General features: G+C 38.3%; 1 protein-coding gene across 2 annotated transcripts in view; it reads right to left on the bottom strand.

The window, feature by feature from the left end:
- The window catches only part of UBE2W (ubiquitin conjugating enzyme E2 W), a 33,841-nt gene extending 15,776 nt beyond the window's left edge, over nt 1–18,065 (bottom strand). Inside the window, exon 1 of one of the 2 annotated variants that reach the window (XM_033007936.2) lies at nt 17,774–18,065. In XM_033007936.2, the coding sequence (XP_032863827.2) occupies nt 17,774–17,893 (120 nt within the window). In that variant the 5' untranslated portion in view covers nt 17,894–18,065. Of the gene's footprint in view, nt 1–17,602; nt 17,673–17,773 lie in introns of those variants that run through there. The other variant, XM_042786064.1, reaches the window with a different exon arrangement.
- Nucleotides 18,066–25,137: the final 7,072 nt, after the last annotated feature.

Here is a 25,137-nt window from a genome sequence, read left to right as displayed (position 1 = left end):
TTCTGAAATAACTTTCTGTCTCTATAAAGCAGCCCTGATAACTTGCTTCAAGCTTCTATTTTAAAAGTTCCTACCTTGCACCCAGATACACACTCTAAAAGTCTTTTATTTGCAAGCAATTAAAATATGTTTTGAAGTGAAATGTTACATCATTAAAGGCTATTATAATTGGTGTACAGATATAAACAAACTGAAAAAACAATGCTAGCATTGGCATAAGAAAGCTATATACATTGCCAACAGAGTGAAAAACAGATTAGATTCATCGTGTTCATCTTTTGCTTTCTGCAGTTTAAGAAAATTTCAGACTAGACACCAACAGTGTTTAACATCACTGTTATGAATTAAACTGCAAAAGAACAAAGTTCCAAAGCCATTGTACAAATCCTTAATTTGAGTGGCAGAGATGTTTTGAAGTCAATTCTTTTTCTGATACTTTCCAAGACCACCATCAAATAAACCTCAAAGCTAGTCAACCTGCATACACCTTGTCATATAGATCATTACATAAAGAATTATTTAAGAAGTTCAGAGATGAGAACCTTATATGATAAGGAAAATTCAAACTCTTTCCCTTAAAGAGGAGATTTGGAAACATTAAGTGTCATGATTTAAACCCAGCCATCAGCCAAACACCACGAAGCTGCTCATTCACCCTCCCCAGGGAATGCAGGAGAGAACTGGAAGGGTAAAAGGGAAGGAAACTCGTAGGTTGAGATAAAAACAATTTAATAACGGATATAAAATAAAATAATAATAGTAATAATAGAAGCTACAAATGAGTAATGCACAATGCAATTGCTCACCACCCACTGACTGATGCCCAGCCCATTCCTGGGCAGCAATCCCAGAGAAGTGAGAATCCCGAAACCGCAATCCAGGAAGCGAGAGCCAGATTCCCAGTCAAACCTCAGATCTATACTGAGCATGACGTTAGATGCTATGAAATATTCCACTGGCCAATTTGGGTCCCTTGCTCTGGCCATGCTCCCTCCCAGTTTCTTGTGTACCTGCACACTAGCAGGACATGAGAAGTTGAAAAGACCTTGATTTTTTCAGCAACAACTGAAAACATTAGTATATTAACAACATTCTTCTCATACCGAATCCCATACTGAATCCAAAACACAGCACTATTCTAGCTACTAAGAAGAAAAAATTAGCTCCATCCCAGCTCAAACCAGGACAACTAGGTAAAAAAAAAAAAACAGTAAAGAACAAATGTATGTAAGAACAGCAGATAATTCAGTAGGTCCGTTTACTTATGCACATAGACCAATTGTGTAACAACTCTCAATCGGATCAGTATCTGATCAAACACAGTAATTTGAAAAGAGGAAATTTTATTTGTTCTGTATGCTACCAAAAATCCTAAATTACCAACACTTATAATACCCGCTCATTTGAAGTTTCGACCTTTGGCCCTTTTCTTCAGCAACAGTCTTTTCAGTCTAATAAAGTCTGTCAGTCTTTTATCCATCTCACCAGTACAGAAAGATTCTATCCACGTGCTTCACAGCTTTTCAGTTCTGACATAGAATATTTGTGAATCTTTCTAAATAAATGGTAACTTAAGGGGAAAAAAAATAATTAAAATGTGTACTTGATCAGCAGAGGACCACTGAAGTGCTCTGTTCCTCTGAGCTTAACACATTTGCTGACACTGTCTTAGGGCCTGTCCCTTAAACACAAATAATACATACAGACAACACATTGCTTTTCATCAGCTGCAATACAAAATATGTTAAGATCCAAAAATGCATCTCAGAGAAATAGCAGGAGATATTACTTACACTTTGGGTCAAACATATCACAGTAAACAAAATCATATTTTTAAATACAAAAAAGAAATTATCATTTCTAAGTTAGCCAGGTCAAACTAGTATGAACATAAGTTCAGTCTGACCTATATTTGCAGCTCTCTGTGAGAATAAGAAACAATAAATGTGTCATTCCCATAGAAAGCTGAAAAGAGCACATTCAGTAGAAAATGGGTATGTTATCTGACTGTTAAGCCAGAGAAACTCAATAACATAAGTCCCCCAGAAAAGCAAGCCTATAACATTGCTAGTGTTGCAATGAAATAAAACAAAGCTTTAGCAAATAAATTTATCACTTTGAAGTAAGGGAATCCACAAAGAAAACCTGCCTATGATTACCTATTAGGCATAGAAAACTCCAGTACAATTATGATTAACAATAAGTTCCTAGGCACAGCTTCACACTGTAAAGGTAGAGAGGGAATGTAGAGGTCAAGAAACTCACAGCTCTTCTGGAATTGTTCTTCATTCAGAGCAATGTCCCAAACAGTACTGGCAAAAAAGTGTTATTCCTTTCAGCCTTACTATAACCACTCTAACCTATGCCTACCTGAACTATAAGCTGTGTTCTCCATTATACTAGGCCCTGACTGATTTCATACATCTCAACAGTGTTCCCCTTAAGGATAAGGCTAGGAGAAAAAAAACAACAACAACAACAACAACAAAAAAAAAAAAAAAAAAAAAAAAACCAAAAAAAAAAAACCACCAACCAACCTACCAAAAAACCCCATGCAAACACACAACCCCGAACAACCCTTCCCTGCCCCAAATGAAGAGGAACTCACCCCACAATTGCAGGCAATCAGGACAGAAAACCAACAACTGCTATTAGAGATGGCACAGAACCTTTTAATTTTTACTCCTTCCAGCTATACTATCTTGGATAACTTCCCTTGAAATTAAAGAACAAAAATACCATTTTATAATACATTCCTAGATTTCTCTTAGTTGCCAGAATGACAGGAACTCTGAAAGTGTTAGACAGCTCAAGGGGGAAAAAAATACTTTTAAAGATTTCCTAAGTATTACTCTAGCCACTACAGATAGAAGCAAGGGCAAGTCTTTACACAAAGATAATTACTTCTGTTAGACCAATTGATACACATTTAAGATGTGATACTTTTGGGAATACAAGCCTTTGTTTTTTTTTCCAACTGGAATAATAAAATATACTCTCTATTTTACAACACTCTACTATTCCATTAGCCATGCCATACAAGTTAGTCATACCTTATCTAACAAACATAGCTGGGTATCTTTAATAGGCTTTCACCAAACTTTTTCAAAATTTGGTTAGTTCTATCAATCATCAACTCAATTATTTCTGTACAGACTAACAAATAGCTGCCTATATACCTTTACCAGAAGATGCTCAAGAGTACTCTATAGCAATCAGAACAAAATTGCAGAGGGCATCACAGCCTACTAACCACAATTCATTCAAATACGGAAAAACTGTTTTAACAGAGGGGCTAATTAATATTTAGAAAATTGTCTTTTAATCAGCCTCTCTGGTCAATGCATTCCAGTGTTTGACTACCCTCATCGTATAAAATGTTTCCTTCATATCTTATTGGAATATCTCATGTTCCAGTTTGTTTCTGTTGCCCCTTGGCTTCCCACTGTGGCTCCATTTTCCCCAACACCCTCCCATGAGGTTGTTGTAGGCATAAGCAAGATCTTCCCTTTGCCTTCTCTTCTCAAGGCTAAAGAAAACCAGTCAGCCTCTCCTTGTACGTCATGTACTTCAGCCCCTAACCATCTTGGTGGTCACACGTTGGACTCACTCCAGTACACCAATGTCTGTCTTGTACTGGTGTTCCCTGAAGACAGTAGTCCAGATGTGATCTCAAGTGCCAGACTGAGAGGAAGAATCGCTTTCCTTAAGCTGCTGGCTACATACTTGCACACACAGCCCAATATGCAGCTAAGGATATTCAGAAAATTTGGAAGATGCTCTCCAAAGGTATTATGAAGCACTATTTTTTTTGATTCCTCTCTCCCTTATCACAACATAAAATAATTTGTCTCACGTTGTGTCTCAAATACACATAACTAGATTATCAGGAGACAGATTAAGTTTTTTTAAAAAAAAAATAAAATCTCATAAATGAAGCCCTTGAACACCAGATTCATACAGTTTAATTAGGAAATTGAGCTCCTGGTTACCACAGTAATTCAGAAAACATCTAAAGTTTCAATGCAACAACTTGAAATTAATTCTTCTTCAGTGTCCAACAATATTTGTACTAGCTGACCAAAGAGGTTACAAAGAACATTAATTTTCATAGAGTAACACTAAGCCTAAAGACTACTGCAATATCATGCATAAATCCAGAAACACGCACTCTTCACTTTCAGATAACCCAGTTACATAATTTTAAAAAATACATGACTGATATACCAGGCCCACACACGTTACGTACAAAAGGCATACTGCACCTTGTTTCTGAAATTATGCATTTGAAAAGGAACGGTTTCAGAGGGAGATATATTTGTATTTGGCAGCCATTAATACAGAAAACTTTTTCCAGCGCAAAATTCTTGCAAATTTGCAGCAACACACATAGGAGAACAACATATAAAGGATTAACACTTTTCAGACAATTTTAACTACCTCATTTGTCGAATCTTATAAGCTTAGGACTTGAAGATGAATCAGGGAAGTCACCTCTCCATCTTCGTAACATAAGGATGGATCGAAGATTCTTAAAATATCTTTGTAGTTAAAAGCCTTTAACATTTTCAACATCACTCTATCTCTTGCTTTTATAATTGGAAGAATTTTCTTCACAGTAAGACATCTAAGTGAGTTGAAGAAATTTTGTCAAATTACTTCTTTTACTCTTCACGGACACAGAAGAGAATTATTTTACTTATTTCAACTTACTTCTCTCCTTCCCCAGTCTCTACTAACTAAACACATAATTCTTTCAAGTCAATGCAGTCTGCCCTTAATATACTCTTTGGTAGGTCCCCCACTCAGCTTTACAGAATCAGACACTCAGTCGAAACAGCAGTGATTTTGCTACAACCAAACCACAACTATGATATCCTGAGAAGTGGTCTTTGTAGTTAATAAAAGGAAAAAAAAAAAAAAAAAAAGGAATCCACCAATTTATACCACATTTTTCTTGTCTGCTTATTCAAATGTGACACGAATGCAAGTCAAAAATATTTTCACAGTCACAATACAGCTAGTACTCCTCTTTCACAATAGTTATCGCACTGTAAGAGGAGGAAATTATGTTATTTCAAGGTGATTCTTCTGAAATCCGTTTTGGCTACTTTTTATCTAAGTACTCCCAAGTCAATTGCCTATTACATCCTACAGGTATTAGAGACTATTCGGTCCAGTGATTTCCAAAATCCACCCTTTCCACACAACAGTAGAAGAATAAAAACAGTATTTATCATCTTGAAACTCACTCAAAATAATTGACAAAAACTCAGATTCAGTTGCTTAAACATTGGAAAAAAAAAAAAAAAAAAAAACCAAATCAAACCAACCCACACAGCTGAATTCTAGTGACTGACATAATATCCAATGCCTAAACGGTATTGAATCTGTCCTTTTTGTTTGGTGTGATTTGTTGTGAATTTAAGTATCTGTGTCATCTATTCTTTGTTTTCCTTTTCTATTTCATCCCTTTCATCTTTCTAGTGATTTATAAAAACCTTTCTTAACGCTTTTCAAATTTCCTAATTTAAAACAATGAACCATGGGTAGATTTCACTCTTATGTTTGTCCCTTTCTTTCATATTGAGCTTTAGCACCAATTACTTTTACTTCTCTGTTTTGTACAAAGCCTTTTCAATCTTCAAGTCACTAAACAGCTTCTCATGTAGCCATACTGACTTTTATTACTATTCTTCCATTTTTTGCATATTGAGAGAGCTTGCCACTATAAATCAGTACTTTCTTCTAGCAACCTGTAGCCCTTCACTCTTAATTATCAGGAATCCTCCCTTATTTACAGATCTCCAGCTACATTGAGACATGCGTATCTAAAGTCAATACCATTATTACTTTTGCTTTTTTTCTTATCATGAATCAGGAATACCATTTTTAAAATCACACAATCAAGTTGCTTTTGGCCTCTCAATCAGCTCCTTTAAGTCAAACTACAAGCTAGTACAGCTACTCATTCCCATGATAGACTCCAAACATATATTTTCTATACATCGATATGCTCTTAAGAGCTGTGCTTGCTCTATTGTTCTTTTCATATCACAAGACTATCATTCCAATATTTCTGCTAATCCATCACAAGATTTCACATAGAAGCTCCCTTCCTGCTTTGTCCACTTTGTATTTAAAGAGGCTGTGAAAGAAAACACTGACTGTAATCATGGCATTATTCACATAAAGGGGGAAATAAATGAAGGATGTACAGACAATCTTAATTTGATCTTTTCCTTATTTTTGAGAATTTTATGATTAGACATTCTTTAAATACAACTTCCAAGTAAACTAAAATTGTATGTATCAAGTTAGTAAAAATATTCACTATCTAGAGGGAAACAGAACAGCAGAGTAAGGAAGATCAGAAACCCAAGACTAGATAACACTACAGCTAAAGGAATAACCAGCTGCAAAAGGCAAAGAGTAGTTACAAACAGCAGTTCACTGAAGTATTTTCAAAAAGGTGGAAAACTTTGAAATCAAGATTACTTAATTCACCTACCTTTACAAGAAAGGATGATTTGCAGATGAAATCAAAGAACACCACTTAAGACTGACCCAAACATCAGTTCCAAAAGAAAGTTTATTCAAGGAGTTGAGACATGACTGACTTAGCAATGGTTTGTATCCTATTGCTAATTCTGTCAAATAGGATTTGTGCAACCCCCTTCAGTTATCCTCCACAGATTTTCTAAAGTGTCAAGCTCATAAGACTTCTCAAAGCATATGGAGCAAAGAACACAAAATTAACTGGGTGTCAGTGGAGTAAAATTCCTGCCACCTCCCCAGACAGCTCACAACCACCTCTATCATTTCAATCCTGACAGATGGCACTCACTGTCTGTCATGGTTCAAGTTAAATCTATCTCTGAAGCCAATAGCTTCTAGCACCTTTGCTAAGCAAAAATACACACTCTTCTTTCTCCAAGCCAGTACATGTCTTACTTGGCCACCTCTGGAACTGGTGTGGTAACATCTCAAATGGCACAGCTGAATTCTCACTTGTGTTGATTCCTGGTGCAGGAATCTCCTGAGCAGAAGCATATGAAAAGATGCAATATGTGAAAAGGGGGAGAGAGTAGCAGTTTAGAACAGGAAGAGATTTGGAGGTTGGCAACATGAGTATTTCAGAATGCATCTCCTAGAATCAGATATTTTGGTTACAGTGCAGCATTGAGCTAGATGTTATATATCACATAAACGATTATTAGCAGATACAAAATTATTTCACTGGTGTCTGTGTCCCTGTCAGCTATCTCAAAAGTCAATAACCTATAATCCTAAAGCACATATGACAATATCGCCATCACGTTCCCCTAAAACAGGGATCTTTTCTCTGATTCTACCACAAACAAGGATCATATCTGTGGACAGACAGATAGACAGACTTTAATAACAATCCCCCACAATCTAACAGTGCAGCCAAATTTATTTTCCTCCCCCATCATGAAAATTTATCTAGCTCTTGTAGGTATGCAAAAACTGCTTTTCTCAGTGCCTTTCAAAAGGAGTATCACAATACCATGTGTCTATTGCCAGTTCTAACCCCACTGTCAGAACTCTTGCAACAGCTTTGCCCCTCCCTCACTTGGAAAACTGGAGCCTAGAGAGTTAAAGTTTAACAAAGCTATATGCAAACAAAAACATGTGTACAGTGAAAAATCAAGGCACCCTTAGTTATAGGGGTCACTACCAAGTACAAATTATGTACATAAAGCTGAGAGCAGCTACACTAGCCAATGAATATTGTTTCGGTTAATGTACTATACTTTATAACTGGAGTGGGTAAAGCATTGGCTCTGTTAATTAGCTGTAAAATATTAACACCATAATCCAGTCAAGTTCAACTGTGTACCTATACTCCTGGCTTATTATCTCCTCAGAGCTGCAAATATAAACTTTATAAAGGTAAATAGTAGAAGAAAATAAAATTGAAGAAAGATCAATGCATACATTCAACTATCTTAACTTTGTAATTCTTCAATATTCCACTTCTTGGTGTGTCAATAAATTCTGCACAAGATGTGCAGTGTCTTAAATGGGTAATATCTTAAATGTGTAATTGAAACAATGAGCTATCTTCATTAAATATTTTAGCAATGAACAACCCTTAAAACAGATTTGCAGGTCTATTTTACAGGCTTGTCTTTTTTTTTAGTGGAAGAAGGAGAGAGAAAAGATGATCTGATTAAACCAAAACGAAATGCAGTACAAGATGGGATATATTAAAGGCAGTAGTATGAGTCTGGCAGCAAACATCTGGGGGAAAAGCATTTTTTCTCTACCAGTAAAGCAACAAGTAGAAAATGGGTACATAGCTTCCATTCATTTCTGCTGGAGGAAATGTTCCACCACCACATCTTATTTTACCACTGAAACAAGCTGTGATGGGCAACTAAGTTGGCATGTGGTGGCCTTTTCACTTGGAGTGGTAGGGACTCTACTAGCCACACTCAGTTCGGCAGTATCGTGAGGATATGGAGAAACTGAAAACAGCAGCAACTTCACAGACTAGAAAGCTTTTCTAGACTAGACTAGCCTTTCAAGGTCAAGCCTTCCTAGACACTGTTAACTCAAATCTTAATCTAGTTTGGAGATCAAAGAGGAAGAAAAACTAACTCATAAAGAGTCAAAAGTTAAAAATTAATCCCACAGGGGCTCCACTCTTATTTTATGCTGGTAAAGCCGCTGCACCCTTGGGAAACCTGACAATATTTCTTCAGTAACTACCAATGATTCTCTTCCACACCCAAAGATTTAAATGTACCCAGGAAACTGCATTAACACAAAAGCACTGTCAGTACTATGATGAAGTCCTGGCAAAGAATTTACATTTCACTTATGAGCTACAGGCTGTCACCTCCTCCTTCATTCAAGTTACAAAATGTTTCACAAAAAAAAAAGCCTTTCTGTTTTGAAGAAGTTTTCTGCATGCAGGAGAGACAGATTTTTTTCCAAGCACTCCCTCACTGAATGGAGGCAAACAGTAACCTTGTACCAGAACAGGAGGAGTTGTTAACAGGCTGCAACAAGAGTGTTGTTACAACACCACCATGCTGATTCATAAGCAAAGCTGTTGCTAGTCTGCTAGTACAACCTACTAGCCCGATAGAGTAAGATCAGTAACAACTCTATTTTCAGTAGTTTGGTTCTTCCATTCACACATTTCTTAATGAAAAGTATCTCAAATTTTAAACACTGGGTAGACAGTCCTGCTTTTCAAACAAAACTCCTCTACAGAAAAAGACATTTTTAACAGTGTAAGTACTGCTGGAACTGATTGCCTGTTACTCTAACTAGAAACCTAACTTTAAATACCAAAAAGCTCTCAGACAGAAAAGAAACAAGGCAAAGATTAAAAATTGTGACATTTAAGAAAAAATTACCTGCTACAATCCATCTTGCTACTTAAGAAATCTTAAAGAAAAAAGATAAGATTTTGTAAAAATGAAAAAAAAAAAAAAAAATCCTTTTTTTCCTAATGAATCGAGTCATTCAAGAAAGCCCCTGCAGAGTATATCCCACAATTCAGATAAAATAATTTGGCCCAGACTCCCAATCTCACAAGCCATCCAGACACTTGATTATCACAACCCTGCATGAATTCTTCCTAATCGAAGTTCTTCTGGTAAGTTTTAATCAAGGCCCAGAGGAGAAAAGAAAGATAATTGCCTGGACGTGCCCAATTAAAGCTTCAGCAGGACACATAACAAAACAGCTTCACTAAATACTCTGTCCATAAAAAATACCACCAGGATTTGAATTTGAAGAATTGTTTTCCAGTTTTATCTATTTTTGGCTGAATATCAGATTTTCAATCTGTACTGAGAATGCAGAATCAGATTAGTCTCCTCCTTCTCATTTCTAATAAAACATGTTAACATCTGGCAACCCAGTTCTAATGCTATTTTCCCAGACCAATCCATACTTCAAGTTCTGAATGTCAGGCATTTTGCACATTTCTCTCTTTTTAAAGGAACCAAAAGGCAAAGCATGAATCTTTTAACAAGCTACTTACAAATAAGTTTCCACCAGTAATCTTTCGTTCTTCTGAGCATTTAAAAATTTCATTAGGTCACAGATTTGGGGGGGTGGGAGAAAGGATTGTTGATTTCCCAGTTCAACAATAGAATATGTTCTTCACATGCTCCAAGATAATCTAAAGTATTTGACTGGAAGGTCAAAGCAACAGAGTCCTGTTCTAAAGGAAAGAATATGCTTGACTTGTCTCATAGTGAGTTTAAGATCAATCTGAAATCAGAACTACAATATAATTAACGATAAATCAATAACTACACACACACAACACACTGTTCTCCACAGTCTGAAAAGCTTTTTGCCAGTCAATAATTTTTTTTTTTTTTACAATTAACTTGTCATTTTAAAGCAAATTAAGTGAAAACAACTAATAAAGAATAAAATGAAACCAACAGCTAGTCATCTGCTTTATAAATGGATTCTTCAAATGTATCAACAACCAGCACAAGCCTCACACAGTACTAAAAACACAAATAAATCTATTGTTTAAGGACAAGAGTCTGGTGCTATTTGAACTGCCTCAGTTAAAGAAATTAATTTAAGACAATAGCAAGGGCTGGCACAATATGGGCAACTATGTGTCTACCAGGGAATTTTTTATCTTTATAAAAACCATTCCAAAGGTTGATAAGCAAGATAACACGTTGTATTCTAACAAAAAGCCTTTGGGAAAGAAAAGGGGTAACATGTTGGAAACTGCAAACTGTAACAAAATTTAAATACTCATCAAATTCATATTCCTAAATAGGACAAGGAAAGAATTTCTAGTTTAGGAAACCTCAATCCATTCAGTTTCCCTGCCCTTTCTCGTTATTGGCCACCAATTTCTAACCAAAGAAATAAACAAACATATCTGAACAATTCTATGAAGCATTTTATTCCAGCAGACTTTTAGAGACAATATTTGCTATGCTCTAGTAAACTATTATCAACATTTATTGACATATATACAGGCTTTTCTTCTTGAGGTTGATCAAGCAGTATTTTTAATTAAAAAATAAAATAAAAATTAAAAAAAGATGACAAGTTCTTCATATTTTCAATCACCAAAGGAGAAACAATTATTTTTTAACACTGTGTATGAAGGAATGAATAGCTAGTATTCTCAATCAGATCATTAATTATCAAAAGTAAGGTGTCTCAATTACTGTTCTGCCACTGTTACTTTCTGTCCTTTCTTTTCTAACACATTAATACTGCTCCCAGGAAGGCAAATGATGGAGTTCCCTCTCTTCTTCCCCTGCCATCCCAGACTGATACCTGTTTTTTCATTCCAGTGATGAAGATCTCAGAGGAAAAAAAAATCAAACAGAAACAAACAAATAACTATAAAGGCTGGCAGAGATTCCAAAAAAAGTTTTTGAAAGCCCTCAACTATCAAAAGCAGGCAGAGGACAGGTTACCTGACCTTCACTCTCCACAAAAGGTTCCTTACTGGCTGCCCGGGCAGTGTCCCCTCCCAACTCCTTGTGCCCCCCCAGCCCGCTCGCTGGTGGGGTGGGGCGAGAAGCAGAAAAGGCCTTGGCTGTGTGAGCTCTGCTCAGCAATAACGAAAACATCTCTGCATTATCAACACTGTTTTCAGCACAAATCCAAAACATAGCCCCATATCAGCTATTATGAAGAAAATGAACTCTATCCCAGTTGAATCCAGGACACTTGTTTATTTTCATTTGTTTTTTAATAAATGAAGTTATAAGATTTCAGTGAATGGGTAAATTATCTCTTCCTCCCTTCAAAAGGCAAAATCCCAATCCCCATCTGATAGTTCTGTCACTGTCCTTTGCTACTTCAAAACCATGCAAGACGCACAAAATTTTTGGCTCCAAGTTCTGAGCAAAAGTTCTTCGTCGTCCTCTTCCCCTCTGCCCCAGTGGGAACTTTAGCCAGTAAACTGCTTGAAAGCTCGTCTCTTGGTTGTAAACCAAGGCTACCTAAGAGACAGGATGATTATACCGAAGACATTTGTATTTGTTGAACACAGTCATAACTATGGGTAAATTCAAAGAAAGTTGTGCCTTTTCTTTTTCATATTCATAGGGGTAATTTAATCACATAATCTCTGGGAGTAGTCACCAATACAGGAGGTAGAGGTTGTACAATATATAGTGAAGATCCTTTAGTCTGCAAGTCTTAGCTCAGTAGAATTTGAGCAAACAACTAAAGAAAGCGCTTGATCACCGAGTTTCACACATTATTTCAGCTAAGCTGCTTTAGCTTATTAATTACAAACTCAGAGAGCTTTCCAAGGGAGCAGCTTAACAAGACAACATTCTCTGGCTTTTGCAAATCTATTGTTTTCTCTTTTTCCCTTCTCAGAGCTTGAACAGCTAGGCCTAAAAGCAAGTACAAGACATTATCACACTCTGCGCAAAAATTATTTACTATCAAGTGGAATAAGTATTCTTTAAAATAAATACCTGCCTGCTTTTATTTTCCTGATTTAAATCATACACTTATTCATGAGATATCAACATTCAAGGTGACAGGTTGACAGCATTCACCGTTTTCTGTATTTTAGCTATATAGTTGGTCTATTTGGAAGAAAGATCTGCTGCTAACGCTCAGGAACACCAGTTTCAGTGAACTTGTCTACTACTGCTTTCTTTTTTGGAAGTGAATTCTTCCATTCTAGCTCAAAAATTGCACTATTGCTGCACAGCAAAGTGGTTCCCAAAATTCTATGTATGCGGGCAGGTACAAAAACAAACAAGGGAGGGTCCTTAAGGGCTAAAGCCATAAATTCTATTTTATTTATCATCTTTACTGACATAAGGAGTATAAATTTTAAACTTCACTTTATAGTCAATTCACTTATGAAGTTTATTTAAAAAAAAAAAAAAAAAAAAACAAGATTAAACTAACTCATCTTGGCAAAATAACTATAAATTTTGCATTGATCTTATTTTACTGTAGCATGGCTATATGCCAAAGCTAATATACCACATATCAGTACAGACTGATAACTGAAGGTTACATAAAGGACTAACAACCTCTTAGTGGACAGGAGAAATGCTTTTTAATCTCTACTCATTCTGGTTTCAATTATGGTACTTGCATTTTTCAGTTTTAAAAAATTATTGAAATTTCTGTCATCAATGGCACCACTAAATACTTCAAGTTGCTATTAGCTACCAAAAAATGAATTTTGTTTATATACCACAATCGGTTATATAGTTATAATTACTCACTTTCTTTTTATTTTTAAAATATTTTATCTGAAACAATGCAAATAGCATCCCATTCTATAATGTTTAACAGTACAGAACACATGTCCATCATCACTGAAGTTCCAGTTGACTGAAACACTTCCTTGGGTAAGGTTAGATTTGTTGGGTTTTTTGGGGGGAAAAATATTAAAAACAGTTTAGAACTTCTTCCTGGACAAAGCTGTTAAATAAGTAAAGAGGAAAAATATTTCCAAATTATTAAACAAAAATGCTGCCAATATTGAAGAAAGATTAAGCGATAAGCAATTGCTCTGAGAACAGCTGGAAACAGAACTTCCATGAAGAATACAACAGCAGGTAAAGAATAGAGCCAAGAGCAGGTAAAGAATAGAACGAAGGAAGTTTAACCAAAAGCATATATCATTTTTCTTCAGATCTCAGTGGCCTGTGCACACTTCCCCCATCCTCTACCCCACTGGCTGAAAACACTGGGGTGAAACTTGTGGCAAGCTTTGGTATTGCTACTGGCTTGTGTTTTGTAATAAAAATTCTCAAAATTGGTGATCTCAAACTGTAACGGGAATTCTGCATTATCATCTAGCACTATTATTTTATTAAATGCCTGTTTAGACATACATTTTGAAAACAAATTCTACTGCTGGAACACGACTTTTCAAGTAGCCCTTTATTTTGATGTGTGCATGTATTTTAATGGCAGCCCACCAACAGGCAGTTCTCAAGGGCAAAAAAAAAATAAAATCCTGATAACACAAATACATGGTGAAGGCTAACATTCTACACTCTTTACTAAAGCTGTTTGTGTCATTAATTACATTAGCTCTGTATTTAATCAGATTTAAATATCTACATGTGCAAATCTCACGTGCCTAACTTTAAAGAAAAGACAAGAGGTTATTTTGGTGATAAAATGCAAACCTAAAACTGTTCCCATATATGTGTTTGTGAAAGCTGTTTAAATATGTCCAATCATAACTCAAAGTTTGAAGCAGCTGGTATTAAAAATGAAAGAAGGGGAAAGGTAAAATGACAGTAATTGAAATGTCGGTATTATGGATAAAGTCAATCTTTCGAGCTCAAGATGCAAAGAGTTGATATCTGTGAGATGAGGAAAAGGTCTTAATTATCTAAGACTTTGTACAGCAATAATATATTTTTTGTACATTTTCAACTGAACTTCCCTGATTCTATTTTTTACCTGCTCTTCTATTCTTAATTCAAGTTCTGTGTTTCCGGCTGTTCTGAAAACAATCGTTCATTGCTTATTATTTTTTCAGCATTTGCCACATTTTTATGTTATCTGTAGCTTTAAGACTTCAGGTTACTAAAGATACTATACCGAATTTTCTAAAGCAAAACCATTCTATTCACTTGCTCTACACTACTTAAAACTTCTCAGAATATTTCTGGGTTTTTTTCAGGAAAATTTGCACAAGCTTGGGCTTTTTCTGGGAAAAAAATCTTGAAGAGAAATGTTTCTCTTTCAAGGTTTGTTTGGGGGTTTTGTTTGTTTGTTTGTTTTCTTAAGAAAAATAGTTATCATTTGCTTAAAGTTATGCAAACCAGGTTTAAACTGATCCAGCAGTGGTAAATTAGCCACCACTCTGGACAACACTGTGGTTAGGAAACAAAACACAGGATCTCGTCAACACTGGCTTCTATTATTCTAGAAGAAAAGCGTTACAGAAAACTGCCATTAAGGAATGTCCACACAAAGATCACAATCAATTTTACACATAAAGGTTCAAACTGCCAAATTTTACAAGTTACTATGTATCAACAGAACTGCAGTAGCTCTTCAGGTTGATGTTCAGTGCCATTGGCAAAAAGAGGTGACTTGTTAGAGTTTCAAAACTTTCCTTGTAGTCCGATTTAGAATAGGCTAATCAGATAACTCTAGCTTTAAATTAATCAGAGACATTTTGGTGGATCTGAAAAATAATATGTAATTAAATTAGGGCACTATACATGGCTGTATAGAGTTACAGCAGTTTAAGAATTAACTAAAACTTATTTAACGTACCAATATACCATTCTTATCAGAAACACAAATAATACTACCATAACGGTACGGTGATAGACTACTGGGATAGCTAGAGACTGCAATGAGTTGCACAAACATGTCAGTTAAACACTGCACGTAATCAGAAAAAAAGATGTCTCCTTTTAATGTCAGGCAACTTACATATTAAACGTTAGTACTACTACTAATAATCATCCTAAACCAAAAACCACTTAAAATTATATACAACAGTTTCTTTCATAAAATGTTTTTCTCAGTGAAGATTTAAATGTTAATTAATAGAATTCAGAGCCTTGAAATCTTGATCACCTGGGAAGGTGTCTACTATTGTGAAACTTACTGTTTTTTCATTTATTCTTCCTGTCTATTTAAAAAAATATATCCCAGTCAATTCCTTTTCCAATTTGCTAAATCACATTACTAAATTTATAGTTTACTAAGCTCAGGAAAAAGTCATCAGAACATTACACAATTAGCAACATATAGACAAAAAAACTTCACAAATTTCCGTGAATATCTCATCAAAAGACAACAGAACACCATTAATAAATAAATAACAATAATAATAAAAAAGTTCAATCTTACAGCTAGTATTTCTAAAATGAAAGCAATTACAACATTAGACTTACCATGGCTGTATTTTCAGGAAGTGAGTACTAGCCTCCACACATAACTTATCTTACTTTCAGGCAACATTTGTTATTTGGATATCCTAAACAACCTCATTTAATTTGTAATCACTATTTCCCCTTTACAGAGGGAGCAACAGGAATGAGGGTGAGTCAAGCTGCAAGTCATTTATTAGGGGCCAGAGACAGCAACACAGCACAAGTTTAAAGTCCCACAGAGTGCCTCCTTTAAGCTTCACAACTGACATTTCCCTATAGTTTTCACACAGTTTTATAAAAGATACTATTTAATAAATTATTGCCTCTATTCTCTATTTCACAGTTATGCTTGTGTAAGTCTGAACATTAAGAGAAGAGCATTACAAAAACACATTTGCCAGATAGAGCTGATAACACGAAGGCAGATCAGACCATCTAAGCTTCTGCTAAATGAAGAACATTCTGTACAGTATGTTCAAGTTCTTGATCCCATTTTATTTCAATAACTCAGAAAGACACACCATGGGGGTTTTTTATGCTTCTGAACTTCATGAGCAGAATTTTTACCCCATAAAGTTCAGTGCTCTGACATTTTAAGTCTTTTTAGCTATGCCAAATCCAGGCTACCGGGACAATTAAACTAATCTCGTTCATTTTTTACGCTCTTTATGGGCTGTTCATTACTAGTGACAAAAACTGTAAGATATACTGGACCAAAATGAAAACAAGAAAAAGAAAATAAGCAGCAGTTTGAGAAAGAAAACAGAAGTGTTAGATCACCCAGTTCTAAAAACAAAATGGAAAAGTGTAAAAATTCAAGGACAAGCAGAGCAGGTGAAAGAAGGAAAGACAGGGGACAGCACCACAAAACCCAGCAATCTTTTTTCCTGCCCCAGTCACAATAAATCCCTACCCACTCGGAGCAGCACACAGTGAAAGTGATCCATTCTTCCACAGCAATTTCTGCAGCTACTATTTAAGACCTCTTTCGGAGAAGGTATGAATAAATAATTCAGCTGGAAATACCTGTCAAGCAGCAGGATGTTTCATGCTACTGTACCTACAGCAACCCCATCCAACCAAGGAAAACCAGACGTTATCTGTCCACAGGACTGACACCACACTGCAATCTCACTTTACGGAGAGAAAGAGGACCCCACGGGCAACACGGGCACACGGCTTGGTACAAAACTTGCCTGCCCCAGCCCCTCCGTGCCCAAGAATTACAGTGCCCTATGCCCCAAAACGCCCGGGAAGATGGAGATGTTGATCACACCCCTCGACACCGGCCTCCGGGGGTCCCCGGGAGGGTCCCCCTGACACCACCCCCTCCCCCCTCCGCCGCGACGCTGCGGCCGCACCGCCGGGGGAAGGGGACGAGCCCGCCCCCTCCCACGGCGGCCAGCGAAGCCGTGACCCCCTCAAACCCTGCCGAGGGGGGAGAGGGATCCCTTCGCTTTCCCCTCACCTCCCCAGGGAGAGGGGGCACCGCTGTCAAACCTCTTCCCCAGAGACAACCCGTCCCCCCCGCCGCCCTCCCCCGCCCGCCATCCTGCCCCGCCCGCCCTCACTCGCGGCTCCCTCCTCCCTCCCCCGCCGCAGCCGGGGCCCGGCCTCGCCCCTCACAGCTTGTCCCCGCCGGTCTCCGCTCCATCCCGGCCCGGCCCGGCCCGGCCCGGCCCTCCCCGGCCCCGCCGAGCGGCCGCCGCTCGCCCCGGAGCCGCCGCGCAACCGACCCCCTTCAGCCGCTGCCCGCAGCGGTTTGCTCCTCCCGCACCGCTCGTCCGGAGCGCAGCGCCGCGCCGCGCACGCCCCCGGGGGAACAGCTCCTTCCCGGCTCCCGGTCACTGCCGCCGCCGCCGCCCCCGCGCCGCGGCACTGCCCCGGCTCCGCCGCGGGCGCCTCACCTGCATAGACGCCATGATGGATCCTCCCCCTCCCCGCTGCGCCGCCGGCCCGGGCCCACGGAGACGCAGCGCCGGGCGCCCCGCCCCTCTCCCGGTCATGTGCCCGCGCTGGCCGCGCATGCGCGGGGAGGGAGGGCGGGGCGGGCGGTCGCCGGGGCTGTTGGCGGCTGCCCCCGGCGCTTTCCTGGCCCTGCTCGCCCGGCGCCGGCGGAGGGACCGCGCCGGGTTTCCCTGAGGCCGGTGGCTCCCGTCCTGCCGTCTGCCCGCGGTGGGGGCCGGCCGTTACCACACGCGGGCGGCGGGAGGAGGCTGACACCCCACCTCCCGCCCTCGCCCGGCCGCTCCGTCAAAGCTCTTTAGATCTGGACGCCCAGACTCTTTAAGGGATTTAGCTAATGCCGGCTGTGCCCTTTTATGGGTTTCTCAGGGCTCCCCTCACGCCTGCCGTGTCCCGGCGGGAAGGTCGGCTTAGGGGCCATGGGCTCGGGGCCGTGGGGCCGGCGGCTGCCGTGGCGTGGGAGAAGGCCTGCCTGCGGCCTGCAGCGGGGGGCAGCTCTCCTGCTGAGGGGAGATGTTCCCCTGCTAGGCTACCCCAGCCTTCAGTCTTCACATAACCTGATCTTTCTGTGCTGGTGGTCTGGTGCTGTACATGCCCAAATTAGCATGGGCAAATTTTAAGTGGGAGCATTTTCTGAGTCGGTATTTTCCTTTCCCTGGGCTGGAACATTCTCTGTCCGTTGCACCGGATGATTTTGTGGTAACTGCACGTGAAAACAAACAAGCACAACTCACTAGAAGCAACCTGCATGCAATCAATAAATTAAGCAACTTGCGGAAATGCTTTTCATAAAGCAGCTGTAGTATTTCAGATGTAACAGATCCTCAAGATAAATTTACAAAGTGTTTTTTTCCAAAGACAAACCTATAAAACTTAGAATCCTAGTGGATATGTAAAACCAAGGATTTAATAGAGTTCAGGTTGTTATAATCTCCCATTTGCCCACTGCTCTCGCTGCACATTTCCAAAAACATCGGAGTACTTTTCTCTGTCCCTTCACACCTGCATGTTCTGATGATGCTAAAGAATCCCCTTGGGTCACCTCTGTTCCATCAGTAGCACCTGATTTTACCTTCAGAGATGGCCTAACTGATACACATCCAATTAAATTATTGAAAAATTGTTCTCAGTTTGTATTTACCTTTGAAATGTGCTACTTTAATTTTAGACCTAAAAAAAAGGTTCTGCATCTGAAAGCCTGCCTACTTTCTTCAACCGTATTATTTAGTGTGATGCAAGATTGCAAGATACTACTGTCTACAAGCTTTACCTCCTGGTATGTTTTCATGTGTCCTCAACTTTGAAAATGGCTAACTGGAGGAAAACAAAACCCCAGCACAACGCAGCATCAGCTTCCAACTTGTATTGTCAGCAGTGCTGCCAGTATCTTCTGGGGTTTGTTTAAAGAGGCGGGAGTATCCTTGCCCTGTGAGGTAGCTGCAGAAGGGAACGAGCCTCTTGGCTTTGTAGGAATTTGCTGACAGAATTGAACCTGTCAGTTTTTGGGTAGGAAAGGAGATTAGCCTACCAAAAGTAAGGATGGAAAAAGAATCGCCATTTAAGATGAGTCCTACACATTTTGCCATCTAAATTCCACCTCAACTCTCAGTCACAAACTGTGGGCTCCCGATGCTGTGCAACCTGGCATTGCTCTACTGACTTCATTTAAATAACACTTAAGTCAGAAGAGCCTTGCTCTATGTGTTTTCCATGGAAGTCAGTATTTATGTACTATATGTTTTTGCAACACCATTTAGGTTGCAGAGGATTTATTGCATTAAGTAGGCATTTAGATCTGGTAGATGTTTTTTTTTTTTCCCCGCAGTTCTTCAGAACTAACTTAGGCCGTTAAAGCATTAAGTGGAACATTGCTATTTCTGTTTTACTAGATGTTGTTGTTTTGCATGATCCAAACATATGTTTATCCTAAAATACATTTCTTAATGCCATATGCCACAAAGATAGCAAGAACATCAAGTTAAAGCAATGGACATGTGTTCATCTATAAACATGGACATATTGGCTATCCGTGTTGATGTAATCACAGTGAGATAAACTGATTTCAATCCATTATATTCTAGTTTCTTAACCCTGTTCCAGAAAACCCTACTGAAGGTCAGAAGATACAAAAAGGCATAAGCTTATGAATGCCAGCGCACTCCATAAACTGCAAGCTGGTTTTGCATGGAAAGATCAGCTTTGTAATCTTAAACTAACTGTAATCAGTACAAATATGACTTCTACTCTGTCATAAAGAAAAATTATCTGTGGACAGAAAGCCACCGTAGCAAAGTATCATAGCTTTTAACTGTGCTTATGGTCGAGAAGTCTTTTTTCCTATCACACAGAGCTTTGCAATGTTAAAAACAAGGCACCTACCACATTTTGGGCTAAAATACTGTTTACTGAGATAACTTAATCTATGATGCAAACCCCGTTCCTGCAGACAGCAGGCATGAAAAGCAAGGGGCAGTTTATCCTTCACATAAATTGAACACAAATTAATTACTACCCACCCAGTTTTAACTGAGTATGTAAGAAACTAAAGTGTTACTCTGCAGCTGAAATTTGTGAGCAGAATCCCCCCATTCCTAAATTCACTTTGAGTAGAGTTTATTCTTACAGGACTACCAAAGGTACCTTTTATCACTGTTGTCACATCTTTGTTTTTTAAAGTGTCTAATATAGATATGCAACATTTTTAGCTCCTTGTCATCATGGGAATAGGGGCAGCTGGAGAATTATCCATGTGTTTTCTTGGGTTTTTTTTCCCTCTTCCCATGTCTCAGTAACCTGGCTTACAGAGAGTACTTTTTAACAAGTGGTTTTGTACAGTGCCTAATGCTATAGGAATGCAATCCTTTAAGCACAATAAGAAAACAAACACTATTAGCAGACTCCCAGAAAGAATTTACACGAATATCAGTACTTTCTGCCTTAAATACAGTTTCATTCTTGATTTTGTGATGGATCATAGTATTCTTTGTTCTAAGTTATTCAGTAATCTCAGCAATGAAAGACCCAAAATCCCAGAGTAGGTAGATTTCACAAGGAGTTGGTTATATTGTAATTTGCTGTTCATTTCAGTGTTGACCTTTACCTATGAAAAATGTACAAGACAACACTTCTGCAGTTAACCCTTCCTCACCTTTTGCAGGAGTAGAGATAGCCAAATACTAACGCTTTCTTTTTTAAAAAACAAACAACTATTGTGTTGGCTAATGCAGCCTGATCCTGCACCAGTCAAACTAAGCTTTGCCAGAGACTTCGAGTATCGGAGTCCTAGGTCCCAAGTATGCAAAACTTCAGGGGTAAGAGGAATTTCATCTGTTATCTTCATTATTTCAGAAGCTTTCTTGCACTGATCTGATCAAATACATCATTATGACTCACATATAAACAACGTATAGAGCAAGTAATGAAAATTGTACCTCCTACTAAAATTGTTTCTATAAATATTAATGAATTTGATCTAAAAATCCACTTTTCTTCAGAGTTTACATTACCTTGCATTTACAGGAAAATTCAACTCATGTTCAAACTGCATTTATTAGATAATTTTCTGATATAACTAGCCAGTTTCACAGAAATCAAACATTTCTTGATTAGGGTCCCTGTAGTTTTATATTCCATTCCCAATGTTTTCCGTAATGTTTACAAACATTACCAAACATTTTTTTCCTCTGCTCTCCCTCTTTTCTATATCATTCTTCTACATACTGAACTACCCCTGCCTGCTTATTTACAGCTTCTGCTGCTGTAACAACACAGGAGCTTGATTTCTTTTGTCTGTGTCCACTGTACTTTTTTAGCTTTCCATCTCGTCTCCTTCACACACAGAAGTCAACTGTACGTTCACGTTAACCTCCCCTTATTTCTCCACTGGCGTAGCAACCGCGATCCGCAGTGCCAGGAGACCGCATCTCACGAGCGTGGAGGACTCCTGACCTCTCAGAGGAATTGTGCCAACTACTTCTTCCACTCCTGCCTGACAGTTTAAGGAAGGGCACAGTGTTTAAAAAGTCTGTGGAATAGAGATCTTCTGATAAACACAAGCCCGATGCACCTGCAGAAAATGCCATCTAAAGAAGTAGAATCAAGCCAAGCCAAGATTACATCGTGAATATAAAAGAAACAAATTGCATACATAGCTAAAAATTAAAAATACCCTGAATTTGCAAGATGTCTTTGAGCTGTTGAGATTTTATTGTTTTATTCCTTAGTGATAATGTAGGTTTTCATCAATGGTGTGTTCCATTTTCATCTTGTTTCTGAATAGTAACAAGCACATTATCACTTCCATCCCAGGACTTTCAAAGAGATGAAAGGAGGCTAAGGAAAAGAGAAGTTTCACCTTATTCCTGATCTGCTGCAAGTGCAGTGCCTGCAGAAGAGGGTATTCTTGTTCTTCGATATGCTTCCGTTTCTTCTCTTGTATAGGATTTGATAATTTTGCAGCCACTGGATGATCTGTGGCTTCCAGCTTATCCACAGGAAGACCAAACTACCAAAATAATTTTCCGTCAGACCAGAAAAAGAGTCTGTCTTATTATGTGGATGCACAGTTGTTGCAATTACTGCAGGAGAAGGAGGAGGACATGTGGCTAGGGAAAGGAGTGGAACTGCCTGTTTTCGTAATATGCCATAATTACCAATTGGTAGTAATTGTCAAGCTATGTTTTTTGGTACCTGTAGTCCTCTAACTCTTAAATGCTGTAAAGATAAATACCTATAAAGATGAAAGCTGTAAAAAATTAAAATAATGAGGATTGTATAGGACCTATACTCAATTAAATAGATGAATGCATTAAGAAATGCAAGGTCATGTAATTATTAGAAGTTCTTCCACATCAAAAGCCCCATTTCCAGAGCCCATATGAGCAGGTTGTGTCTATCAAATGGAAGGGTTCAGAGACTGTTCAGTGATAATACCTGTAAGATACAAATACAATTATTTAGTAATTTTAGTTTAATTCTAAAGACTGTGAACTGAAGGCTTCTCAGGTAAGCCCAAGAGTTACATGAATAACTATTTGATTTTGTTATTAGAAATACACAGAAGTGACTCTGACTTTATAACCAGTGAAGATACTGATAAGGAATTTCCAAAATTAAGTAGCTGTTTGGTCTTGCTTGTCTAGAAGCAAGATGAAATTTTTGGAGAAGAGGCGTCTCAGGTAACTCACACAGCTGTGCAATACACTGTCACAGCTCCCGAGGGATGAGAAGCAAATCCTCCAAATACGGACATCAGACTACATACTGCCATCACCGGACCCTGCACACTACCTGGAGAGCTTGCAGAATTTAATTTTGCAGGCCTGTACACCAAAATGACACAGGTCCAGCCTGCTGGTTTACATTTGTTTATTTAATGTCTCTTGGAGAGACAAGACTTCATATGGGATATGACTATCATGAAACGGAGCTATATTATGAAAACAATGGATGAGCAGCTACCTATTTCAGCTAAATATTTTCAAACAGTTCTCTTGTAATAAACAACTATGACCTAACAAGTCAAATATTTTTCATTATTTTAGTGATCTGACAAATCTGAAATCAGCTTAAATGTTAGTGCAATATTGATATATCATTTAAATGTTTCAAGTAGCTTGCTACAAATAATTCTGATTCAAATGGAGTGTCGCTTCTGGAAAGCATAATTTGTCAATTTAGTATGGTAATGTGGGAGCTTTTTCCCTGTAGAAAAAAGATAAATTAAATCCTTTGTGCCAAATGCATTTAGATTCTAGAAATTTTTCAGGCTTTGCAATACCAACAAAAACTGAGAACTATCTATGTAAGAGCAAATTAATCTGCATAACAAGTATCCCACTGTTTTACTAGACAGAGTAACCAGAATTTATAGCAACCTAAGACATGAATTATGTATCACTTACGGTTTTGTGCAGTGGTGATTTTGGAGATAAAGGTTTTCTATTAAGTGCAAATAGGATACCAGTAGTATTTTTTCATGGGAAGAAAAGCCTTAGCTATGAACTGTCACCTGAAAAGGCAGTTTTAAATCTGAATTAACATTAAAGCAATTTAACAGCATTTGTTTTTAACTTCAAAGTAATTTCTGGTTGAGGAAAGAAATTGGCAACAAATAAATAAGAAGGAGCAGCATTAATCCATACCTGTGTTCCCCAAACCATGCTGAAAAGTAGTAACTTTAGCACTGTACAGCAAGATTTTCAAAGTTGATATTTTTACCAGTCTAAAACACAGTACATGTTTCAGGGTCAATTTAAATTAATTTTCCAACTCTACCCTGGACAAGTGAGGCTACAAAACATTACATGATTAACACCTTGAAAACTGTGAGTATATAAGTTCAATAGGATAAAATGTGTAAGTACGCAATTTCTCGAAGAACAATTGCCATCTTGCATCTCTGATTCTCCTCCCATGTACCGTGAGAGGAAAATCCTGTATTCTGTAAACATAAAACAGTAACATGCCAATGACAGAGAGAAATGGGTTTTTTCCTTTTTTTTTTTAATCTCGGTGACCTTTCTCCCATAGAAGACAGATTGAACCACAACCTACATTTTAGATATTAAATACTCAAAGCTTTATTTCATGACACATAGCGCTTGTTGAAACTTGAATCGATAAAAACATCGCCGTTCCTTCCTCTGCGCTGCCCTCGCGATGACACTCGGACACAGGCGTCTGATAATAATCACAAAATGTATGTGTTCTCTTCTAGCTCTTCCAACCACGTGCAACACATCAGGTCCACAGCGTTGCTATATTCTCATAAAATTGTCACGGAATAAGCTACATTTATAAAGAAATCCAACTCCGGTCCTGTTTATTATTTGTCAAAAAGTCCTTTGAACTTTTTTCCATGGGAAAAATTACGTAACATCCTTTTTGCTAGTTACTAAGCTTTGGTCTGTCTTTAAATGAATTCCTGCTATTTTGCTTTTATTCAGTTGTTGAAATTAAGTTTACACCACAGCCTCCACCCTTAGTTTTCAGATAAGAAAGCTGCTATTTCTCATTAGTATCTCCACACTATAACAGCGTGCTGTTGTTGACTCTGCAGTAGCTGTTACTTTCTTAAATTACACTGCAACATTTGAAACTTAACAAAATAAATAGAACTAGGGACACAGAACATGGACTGAAAATTAACTTTCCTGGCCCATTAGTTTCCTTGTCCACTTATCACATAAACCAACAGATTGAGGCAGGTGTTGGGAAACCTCTTTCAATGGGAAGAGTGAAAACAAGAAAGGGTGAAAAAAACAAATAGCCACCACTGCAACTTTAGCCCGTGAATATACAGCAA

This window comes from Tyto alba, unplaced genomic scaffold (assembly GCF_018691265.1).
Source record: "Tyto alba isolate M040663 unplaced genomic scaffold, T.alba_DEE_v4.0 Super-Scaffold_9, whole genome shotgun sequence".
NCBI lineage: Eukaryota > Metazoa > Chordata > Aves > Strigiformes > Tytonidae > Tyto > Tyto alba.
This window is presented reverse-complemented; position numbering and strand designations above follow the sequence as displayed.